Consider the following 11,927-nt stretch of genomic DNA (forward strand, 5'->3'; position numbering starts at 1 on the left):
GCGTCTTCCACATGGATTCTACTGAAGAAATATCTTCAATTTAAGTAATTTTACTGCCAAAGTCGACTGGAGGGGACAGAGAGCTCCACACATGCGCCACACCCCCACCCCCCCTCTGCTTTGACCAGACGGGAGAAGACGCCCTGCCCTGTGCAGACTACAGCGAGCCAGTCAGTCATGCTCCTTCTGTGTTCCAGCCGCTGTCATGCCTCTAATCACTCTGGTTCTATGTAGTCTGGGATAGTAGAGTATATTTGGTCCTGATCCATGGTGGCTGGACTGAGGCTCTGGTAGGTGGAGTCTGGCTCAGATCTGGAGGTGGCAGCAAAGTTCTCATAGTTGGGAATCTGCAACAAAGAATATTAATTTTAGCAAGGTGACAAGACATGACAGCACACCCAGTGGCCTAGTGCAGGATATACCACGTTATTTTTTACCACCATGAGAAGGAAGGGCAGTTTTTGCTTGTAGCAAACAGTGGCCAACCCCCCTGGCTTCCCTCTGATGACGCGGAAGTCAATTGAAAAGCTGTAGTTCCTCGAATGGCCACTAGGCATCGCGGACAGTAGACATTGTCCCATGTTAAAATGCCCGACTTTGTAACAGGATTAAACATCTTTCCAGTGAGGGGCGAAACACGGTTTTGGTCTATATAGCTAATTTCACCTTACCTAAATTAGGGATGCAGGGGTTAACCGGTTTGACTATTAACCACGATTTAAAACGTCACGGTTATATAACCGCAGAGGCTCCGCTACACCGAGTGTTTTGTTTCACAACAGTCCGTCAGTTTAAACTCCCATGCGGCGCAGACGGCGCTGGAAGGAGAGGAACCTGTCTCTCTCGCTTCGTTTCCGCACGGACTATTTAGCGGAGGCACCAAACACAGGCAGCTGCCATGTCTCCTAGAGCCATATGAAATCCGTTTTAATTTTTTCCAAATTCCATTTTATTTTTTCCTGAATTCCATTTTTTCCGTTTTACGGTAATTGTTCTGAATTCTGTGTTTTGCTTTTTACGCTCATTTTACCATCAGAAATAGTGTCTAATATGTGGGGATGAATAAATGTCCACAATTTAATAAGATATAACAATCAGTTTACACAACAATGCACCATTTTTAACAAGTGATTCAAGTCAGAAATACAGTAGATTACTGTACAAAACATTCTATATAATTTTTATGTTTCTGCAGTGTTTTTAAGCTTCTCATTGTGTGCTTCAAGTAAAGAAAAAACAACTGAACAAAACTTACTTCAAACAACAGAAAATGCTTCAAATGAATACTATTTTATTTTGAAAGTTATAACAGGAAGTGGTGGTGTTTATCTTTGCTAACTTGAACGTCTTAACGTGAGTAATACTCACTGAGTATTAGAGCAAGAAGAAATTGTGTGAAAACGGCATGTGTCAACTGAATAAGAAGACACAGCCACAATTGAAACTTTTCCAGCTTCATCATGTGCAAAAGTGGATATTTCGTCTTTCATTCCCTGTTGCCATCTAGACTACGGTCGGAAGGCTTTGACTGAAGGCAAGTAACATCAACAACACTTCACGCACACTTCAGACAGGGTTTTGCACGTTGTCCGAAGCTGGAATGCTTGGAATGCGCTCGTTAATGCGCTCGTTAACGTTACGTTACGTTACTGCAGAGTCCACTGAGGGCAGTCAGCTGTGTGTTTGGAAGAGAGGGAGAGATGCTTGTGGGTGACATCACCTTATTAACATTATATATTGAATTTCAGCCCAATTATGGCAAATTCTGCAGTATTCCACGTTTTACAGTAGATTCCATTTTTATTGGTCAATTCCGCGATTCCGTCCGCGATTCCGTTAACGCGGATTTCATATGGCTCTAATGTCTCCCAGTAGTAGCCAGTCTGTAGCCTAGCCATGGATGCCAGCCCAACATAAATGTTGCAATACATGTCCCGCAAGGTTTCTGAGATTAGGGGAAAGTCTGAGCTGGTGTTACGTTAAACCAAACGTGGGGAAGAGGCAGCGGATTTGTTTAGCGTTAACATACAGTCATTGACGTTAACGTTAGCTGTTGTGGCTAATGTTAGCTAGCTGGCCATGGCCTAGCGTACATAGTTCCTCAAGCTCGTTGTGACCAAACATCCCCGCATTTAAAGCACTTCATGCTCCCAGCGCTGGCCTAAACCATAGAGAACCTCATGCTTTACATGAAAAGAAACATCAAGGGTTTGTGTCAACTCCAAAAGCAACCCGCTAACGTTACATGTAGGCCTAATAACGTGAAGCTAACGTAGCTAGCTGCTTGGCAGTCATGATCTGACTGAGACAAGGAAAACAAATGCGCACATTTACATAACAAACACCAGTCAACACCACAGAGTGTCCTTTCTTTAATCCAGAGGGAGCATTTTCCAGTAAAAAGTGAAACGACACATGATGGCTTATAGTGAGGCTTTCCATGCCTGCCCCATCATCACTTCAATAGAACTGACCCCAATGCAAAATTCATTTCAGACGGCACATTTAGTTGCCAGTAACATGCCAATAAGAGTCTAAGTTACTATGCCTTTTGTGTTTTTTTCTGCAGACTAAGCAGCTATAGGCTTTCGCTTCTGTAAAGTAATAATAAAATATTTTTTGTATTGACTATTGAGTGATACTTTACTAATACAATCATATTATATCAGAAATGTTGTTTGTTTTATGTTCACAATAGTGATGTCAGTTAGATTTGATTAGGTCAGAGCCATGGAATATTAAATCATCCATCTTTGCTCACTACATCTGCCCTTTCTTCTTTTTTTAATCCCAGGTGTGCATAAAATACAGGTTAAGAACTTATTTTTTTAAATACAAAAATGTGAAAAAAGTAACATAGTATGTTTATCGTATCGGTTATTGGCCAGGAGAATATTTATCGGTTAGCGTAGGCCTATACTATCGGCTGTAAAAATCCATATCGTGCATTAGTATTCCGGAAGGCAGCAACTGTTAAGATTGTGGGGGAAATACAATAAAACCTCTATTTAGAGAATGCTCATGTGATTTTTATACGTCCATAACAATAATCGTGAAACCGTGATAATCGTGGTTTTTTCTCAGACTATAATCGTACATCAAAATTTATAATCGATGCATCCCTAACCTAAATTACCCCCCTACCAACTGTAGGGGGGTAATTTTTTATATAACTTGCCCGTTTGGAGTAAAATAGATGATAGAAAAGGGGTGATTGACAGATCACCTGTCCAGTGATCACGCAGCTTGCCGATCACGGACCAATAGCAGGTGGAGCTGCAGCTCTCGGAAACCCCCATCTCACGTGAGCTGCGCAATGACTCAACCCATTCCCTCCCACTCTGCCGACGAAAAATCAAGATGGCGACGGACAAAGAAACAACTCCAAACGGGAGACCAAAATGAATGGGATAGCTTTGTCCATACTTTTTAGGTCAGTGGCAGCAAAGCATCTGTGATGTTGACCTCACCTGCCTGACAGTAGAGTATGTTTGGTCCTGATCCATGGTGGCTGGACTGAGGCTCTGGTAGGTGGAGTCTGGCTCAGATCTGGAGGCTACAGCAGAGTTCGCATAGATGACACTCTGCAACAAACAATATGATGTTCAGCACAGTGACAAGACATGACAGCACACCTTATAACACTTAATACAAATTACTGTTAATACTATTTATTCAGGGTGCACCGATCGATCGGCACGCAATCGGTATCGGCCGATTTTGACCTCAAATATGTGATCTGCTGTTTCCGATATTCCTTTATTGTCGCCGATTGCATAGCCGATCATGCTGCACGTGAGAAACATGAGGCAGCCCATTTTCATGTCTTCAATGTCTATCGTTTAACTTTCATATTGTGCTCTAACGTTTATATCATTGTGTTGCAAAGCACACGCTTTGCTTTCGTCAGTGTACTCACCTCCACACAGCGCACCAGACTGTCAACACACCCCTTGCGTCTTTGAATCACACAAATCAGCTGGTGATTAGAGCAGACTCAGCAGAGAGAAGTTACCTCCAGTCCTCCCGCCTACCGAGGCATTTGCATGCTGTTAAGTCCGTGTGTATTAAAGTCCCAGATTGACACGGTGGTAGTCGGGGTAGTGCACGCGCACACACAGACAATTTCCACATCTAGCGAGCATTGATGTTCCCGCGGGCACTTTGAAGGAAGCGAAAGTGTGCTGCTGAGTATGTGGATGTGCGCTCCGTTCAGACGGACTTTCTTCCTTTCTTTGGACAGTTGAACATGTTCTAATCCCTTTCTTCCATGTGTGCGTATATGACCAACCAGTAAGTCATTATTATGTTAATATTCCTTTTTGGTTTTAGATCGATCTACCTGCAATCATTGCAATAACGTTTGTTTAGGCGTGCACTTAGTGCGGTTTGATTGTCTGTTGCGCTAATTAATGCCACTACTCAGATGGAGTTTAGCTCGTGTGTAGCTTGTGATTCTGTTGTTTCTCCCGTCATGTAACCCTGTCATCATTATGTAGATCGCACTCATAGTGCTGCTAATTATAACACTGTAACTCGGCCTCGATGGGCGGGTCCTTTTGATGTTCGTTCGATGCGGATCCCAATGTATGACGGTTATTGTGCATAACCCCGGTTCTATGAGTGGGAGCTCTTTGGCTTTAGTCATGGTTCAAGACTGGTGTTTAAGAGTAACTGACTTACAGTTTACCTAATTATCATTTCTATATTATTAGTTGTTAATTATCACTATAATTGGCCTATATAACAGCAAGCTTGGTTACTGACCTGTTTGTATATTTTATTGCCTCCTTTTTCCAGACCACACACAATCCTACTATTCCTGTCATAATGCTGTAAAGAGCCTATACTGCTGTACTGTAAAATCATGTTGGCGGTTTCCTTTAGCCTACAAAATATAAAATATTGATGTAGAAAAAAAAGAAAATGTGCTGCACTTTCAATTTGATGCATGAAATGTAGGCCTATATGTAAAATGGAAACTGCTATAGCTGCTTACAAAATAAATAAATAAATATATATATATATATATATCGGTGATCGGTAATCGGTAATCGGTGATCGGTCGATGATCGGTTGGGCAGATATTTCTCATAGGTGATCGGCAATCGGTGATCGGTGGCAAGAAACGTGATCGGTGCACCCCTACTATTTATTATATTTCTCTCTTGTTATTCCACATATTATAAAATATGTTTTCTGTTTTAAAAAGCATACTTAGTAATAGTTGCACCAGTTTTAGCACTTCTTTTGTCAATACAAATCCAACCAACGTTGCCGCCCGGATATTTTGTAAAATTTGTTATTAAAAAGTAGAGATTAAAAAAAGCATGCATTGCCAAATATAAATGGTAGAGTTTGCATGTTCTCCTCATGTTCGCATTTCTTTCCTCTCATGTAAACATTAAAGTTACAATCTGTGAATGAAAATGTAATGAAAACTGGAAATTTGTAATGATGATGATGTTTTTCAGATAAAACCATGATTTAATGTCCCAGTCTGTATTGTAATTTTACAGTCCCTTGGGCAACCAGTGCTCATTGCTATCACTTTTTTTTAACATTCATCTTTTACAGTGCTAGAAGCCATGGTAATAATGACAGTAAAAATAGATACAAATAAAAAAAGTCACCTGCAAGTTTCTGGTATGTGAGTTTCCCCTGGTGTTCGAACCTGTAGACAAAGTACAAAGGTTTGTGTAAAACTCCCAGCATTTGACGGCACTATTACTGTTTATGTCCTTTGCATACTTGTATTTATGTGGACATAAATAAATATTTCAAATGTGTGTGCATGTGCACATGCGTGTGTGTGTGTGTGCATGCGTGTGTGTGTGTGTGTGTGTGCATGTGTGTGCATGTGTGTGTGTGTGTGTGTGTCTGTGTGTGTGTGTGTGTGTCAGCGACGTGCACATAAAGATCCCAGGTGATGCCCAAGCATCTGGTCTTTTGCCCTCTGAAGGATATCTGAATGAGAATGTTTTTTTTTATAAATATTTTTGGGGCGTGCCCCTTTTTATAGTTGAGCACTTGCCCCCCTAAATGTCTGTGCACCCCACTGGCGTGCCTGCAGTGCCTGGTTGCCTGCATGCGTGTGTGTGCCTGCATGCAGGCAGGCATGTGACTCTTACGTTTGCAGACGAGGACCAGACTAAGCAGAAGCAGCACCACCACCACACAGACAGACAGCATTATGATCATAGTCCTCTGGGAGGTGTCTGCAAAAAGAAACCACACAACACAAGATGGCCGGCATCATTGACAATGACACAGACCTACTGAGGTGACTCTTCTCAAGCTGGTGCCATTTCCTCATATTGGCATATATGGGATCTCATCTATTACATGAAATGTATCCCTATACGGGTAAATGGTGGAAATGGTAAAGAAAAGAAAAACACAGTAAAAACGATACATTTTCAAAAATGCCCAGAGCAAGTAATAAAATGCTTGCTTTTTGTATAAAAAAAAAATGCTGGAGGTGCCAAAATAGCACTTTTTCATGGGCTTTATAATGGGAATTTCTCTTTAAATTTGATACTGCACAAAAAATCGAAATGGATCAAACTGAAACTAAAACTGTGAAAAAAAACTGTTGTTTACACAAAACAAACTGACATTTAAAGGGTTACAATTCTTAAACATTACATATGATGAGATCTGAAGTAACTTAAAAGATTGAGCCCCCAAAAAATGACAAGATTATTTTTCACCCTTGTGATACCCTTCCTTAAAGCCCCATTCAGCAAGTTTTCCAAGTTTTGCTATTGGAGAAACTGCGCCCTCTGGGTGCAACAGTATCGATAACGATATCGCCGTTCAAAGTCAACAAAACACAGTGCCAGAAAGCTCTATGTACATGTTGTGACATTGGGTACTCACCACGTGATGAAATAATAATCCATAGTTCCGTGAAACATCATTTTCGTAGCAAATCTGAATCGAGTTACTTCCTTGTTTTCATGAAGACAGCGCTTCCGCTGTACAGCGCATGCGCGTATCCTTTTTTTTTATTTTTTTATTGCCACGGGACGTGGCAGACAACCTGCTTAGTCCCAGGGCTGGCCAATGGAGGGCGGTGTGGGATAAATAAAGTCGAGAGTCTCCCTATTACAAGTCAATCTACCATGTCCTAGGACTAAAAAGCTCTTATATTACAGTAAAAAATGACAAAAATCTTACTGATTGGGGCTTTAATTAATTGACCATAAATGGTCAATTAATTAATTAAGTATCATAGGGTGAAGTGTCTGTTATGAATTCATGGAGGATAATAATAATCATAATAATAATAATAATAATAACAATTCTTACCAGAACTGTCATCTTGTTTGGTTGAAGACCCTGGAGATGTAGCAGCTGGAACTGTGATAGATGCTGATGAGATGAGAGAACGGGTTGAAGTTGTTGATTTGGTTGGTTTGGTTGGTCGTGCTGAAAGCAAACAGTCAAAACTACATGTGAGTTGTACACATGGCCATGCCGACCATTGAGGTGACAGAGATCTGGAGCTCTTATGGAAAGCAGATAGACACAGAAAAGGAGGCTGAGAGAAAGAGTTGTATGTTGTAATGTTGGAGGAGATCAGACTGGAAGAAAGGATGCTCATTGCCAACAATGTGTGTGAAGGGTTCTCCCAGACCACCACACATATGTTGTGTTGTCAACAATATACATAGCCTGCATGTAGGCTAAATCATGTCATTTAATCAACATAGCCTGCATGTAGGCTAAATCATGTCATTTAATCAACATAGCCTGCATGTAGGCTAAATCATGTCTTCTACAACAGCATGAGTGAATACTGGATTCTGATTGGCTAGCAACAGTGGTAAATAGGCCAACAATCTACAGTTCGGCTCCAACCGCAGTATCACTCCGCTCCCTGATGAATGAAGAACACCTGTGCTGACTCCGCCCACTGTTAGCCTGTCAGTCTACAAATCTCTAACAAGGAAATGTCCGATTTCGTAGTAACGTTTGATTTACTGGGTGGATTGAGTTTTGAGCAGTGGTTAGATGAAGATGAAGGTGAAGTGAACAAAGAACGACATGGTGAAATTGGGGAGAGAGAACTGGCTGAGCTTGAGTTGTCACGGAGTGAACCTGGGACTGTCAATGGAACTTTCTACAACAGCATGAGTGAATACTGGATTCTGATTGGCTAGCAACAGTGGTAAATAGGCCAACAATCTACAGTTCGGCTCCAACCGCAGTATCACTCCGCTTCCTGATGAATGAAGAACACCTGTGCTGACTCCGCCCACTGTTAGCCTGTCAGTCTACAAATCTCTAACAAGGAAATGTCCGATTTCGTAGTAACGTTTGATTTACTGGGTGGATTGAGTTTTGAGCAGTGGTTAGATGAAGGTGAAGTGAACAAAGAACGACATGGTGAAATTGGGGAGAGAGAACTGGCTGAGCTTGAGTTGTCACGGAGTGAACCTGGGACTGTCAATGGAACTATATTCTGTGGCGGAAGGATAAATGTATTCTGAAACCAGTAATGATTGTAAATAAATGAATTGAATGTTACAATTGTGTATTTTTTATATTATGTGGTAGCTATTGTAGAAAAGAAATTTACCACTCGAGGAAGGGGGTTGTGGCCACATTTACCACTGGTACAGGGTTTATGGCTTCGCCTCGTGCCACAACCCTGTACCAGTGGTAAATGTGGCCACAACCCCCTTCCTCTCGTGGTAAATTTCTTAAATTTCAGTGGTTACTGCAGGTTACTGCACTCTAGGCTCTAGGGATGCCCCTCGGTGTGTACATTTTCCCACCGATTAATAAACGCATAACAACACCGGTGTTACCGGTGACACCGTATAAATAAAGAAGATAAAAATAAAATGAATAAATGAATAAGCTCAGAGCTCCTCGGCTGTCCTCACAGTCTGGATTTTTCATTTAACTGCTCTGTCAGATACAGCTGTCAAGGTAGTCACCAATTAAAAGCATGATAGGGATGTTAGGTTAACCACGAGAATAGTTTTGAGCAGTTACGCTTGTCGTCTATAGTATGTATAGTACTGTATGCAAATATAATTTGCATACAGTACTCTCTCCAGTCAGTCAGTCAGCCCCTCCCCTCCCCTCCCCTCTGCTCTGCTGCTCAGTGCTCACAACACTGGCTGTCTGGCTCAGCCTCACAGATGGTGGCTTCACATGGCTGCAACTGACTCCAGACACCCTTTCAGGACTCCTTCAGACCCTCCTGGAGACTTTCTTTCTCTAAAGAGAGAAATGTTGTTAGCGACAAATCTGGATACCTTTTCTGGTCATGGGATTAACATTATCACCAAGCAGCAGTAAGCCAGGCGAGGATGATAGCTGGTAGATGAGATGAGATGAGATCAACTTTATTGTCCCAGAAGGGAAATTTGTTCCGGGCAAAAAGTGCGCATGGCCACATCCAGCGTTACAAAAACACAAGTAAACACAAACAGGACAGACACAGCATTGCACTAGGACACAGTGGGGAGATGCCAACTGAGACATGAAATTGCACAGCCCTATTGCACAATTTGTTTAAATCATACATACCCGTAGGTAAAAGAACATAAAATCAACAATAAACAAAACCAGCAGCGGGATAATGGATAAAAGAATGAAAGAGTAAACGAATAAAAGAATAAAACATTAAAATAAGATTAAATGAAAAAGAAAATAAATAAAATAGGAAGGTAAAACATGGGGCTAAGATTACCATTCCTACTTAAAGTGCCTCCAATGTCAATAAACTAATCCTAAAACCTAAATATTTACATGTGTGTGTTCCTCACCTTTAACTTGCAGGTTGACTCTTCTGAATGTGGTACGGTAATGTCTTCCAGCTGAGACTCTCTCCACTCCACAGCTGTAGACACCAGAGTCTGTACGGGTCAACTTACTGATGGACAGGCTGAAGGCACTGCTGTTCTCTGATGTTGGAGAAAACACTTTTCCACAGATAGATGTAGGGGTTTGTTTACAGACAAACCTGCTGACACGGGAACTAAATTCCTTTTCTGGTTTACATGTGATGGTGGTTGTATCTCCTATATTGGCAGTTTCAAATAATTTGCGTTGGCAGCCATCTTTACCTGCTGTAAATCAAAGAGAAAATTAGACAGAAGTAGTGTAGAATTATTGTAACCACATTGTACTGCTGTGTTACATACTGTATAATGAAAATCTCCCTCAATAATGTGTGGTTTATAGACATGGAAAGTTATAAAAGGTTGACACCCAGAAATGATATATACAGTAGGACCTTATAGGATCAAATATGAGTGGACAACCTAGTCAACTAGCTACTGGAAATCTACAGGCAGGAGAAATTGTAAATTGCCACCACAGCAAAATATTTGCTTTGTGAATAGGCTAACTGTTTTAACTAATAGATCATATCACCATGAAACTTCCCCAGTTTATTACTTACATTAAGACATTTTTTTTATGTTTTGTTTTCTGAAATTGTATGTTCAAATATGCAAATGAGGCATTCTCTAGTTAAATATCTGCTAATTTGCATACATTTCCAGAATAGAAATCTGAACATTGGATGGAGCCAGGTTCAGAAATGTACTTTCATTTTATTGACATATTAAAGCCAAAGGGTTTTTACAGAGAGAACCTCATTATCTCTTTTTAGAAGAGTCCTATATATCATCTCTGGGTCAACCTTTCATCAACCTTTTATAACTTTTCATGTCTGATTTCCGTGGCCCTCCTGGGTATTGTGGAATACTATGTGTAAAGCCTGAATAAATGAGTTAATTTGCAAAAACAGATAAAAGCCATTCTTAAAAATAATAAAAAAACAGCTGTTTGATACTCCATGGAGTGCACACACACACACACACACACACACACACACGCGCATGCACACACGCACGCACACACACACACACACACACACACACACACACACACACACACACACAGTGCCTCGTTGGTTTTCCCTAGAGGGCTCGCCCACTATGTCAGCTGGGCTGCTCTACTGCCTTGCCCGCTCAACTGGGTACAGTTAGGCAGGAGCAATTGTGGGCTGCGCGGATCCTCACCTTATTATAGTATATACTGTAGGTGATTTATGTGAAATTGATTAGGTGAAAATGTTTTCATTGTGATTTATAATAAAAAATATACAAATAAATAAGTAAACAAATAAAAGTGGGTACTGTATCTGTTTCTGCAAATTAACTCTTGAGTTATAGTGTATGATTTGGGAAAAACAGCAACCTGCTTCCACAGCTTCCATGAGTTAATGAATATATTTGTTAGAAACATACTGTATAATGTGATGGATGGATGTGTCCTGTAAACCTATGAGGACTACGCATGATGCTGATATAAAATCAATCTATCATATGAGGTTAACTATTTTCTTAGAATGTGTTTTGACATCCTATATGTACATGACAGGACAGTGTATTCCAAGAAGTGTTTCCAAAATAAATGAATAAATAGCATCTTGACTCTGTCACTGATGCAGCTTAGTGAGAGTGGATCATGAGTGGACTTGGATTAAAAAGTGAAGCTCTCTTACCTTCTGCTATGTCCAGTTTCACAGTGGTTTGTATCGCTCCTGATATACACGTGTAGATCCCGTCATCACCTCGTTCAAGGTCTCTGATGTCCATTATGAGGTTTCTCTGTTTAATATCATGGAACAGAGAATATCTGCCTCTGTTTTCCCACATATTGTTATTCACAGTCCATACGGTGCAGGTATGGATGTCGGTACGGATGTCTTCTTTGCAAAATTGTACTCTGGTTGTATTTTCTCTGGTATTTGGTGAAGCTGCGCAGTTGAAACTGACCCATCCTCCTGGGCAGCCCTCCACTATGGTCTGGGCCTCACAGCCTGGCAGTCAGTGAAAGAGAGAAGACATGGATCTGAGTGCAGATTGTGATAATAACTACAGTAAATCATCTCA

At 40.9% G+C, this 11,927-nt stretch overlaps 1 protein-coding gene across 1 annotated transcript; it reads right to left on the minus strand.

Moving 5' to 3' along the window:
• Positions 1-215: 215 nt before the first annotated feature.
• On the minus strand, positions 216-11,630 carry LOC310799395 (uncharacterized protein; the record flags this gene model as incomplete). Its single annotated transcript, XM_083661983.1, has 6 exons — positions 216-347; positions 3,471-3,584; positions 5,634-5,674; positions 6,132-6,218; positions 9,789-9,926; positions 11,537-11,630. The coding sequence occupies 6 exons, from the start codon at positions 11,628-11,630 to the stop codon at positions 216-218; spliced, it is 606 nt and encodes a 201-aa protein (XP_083518109.1).
• Between the last annotated feature and the right edge of the window lie 297 nt (positions 11,631-11,927).

Source organism: Poromitra crassiceps (genome assembly GCF_964638095.1).
Source record: "Poromitra crassiceps genome assembly, chromosome: 27".
Classification (NCBI taxonomy): Eukaryota; Metazoa; Chordata; class Actinopteri; order Beryciformes; family Melamphaidae; genus Poromitra; species Poromitra crassiceps.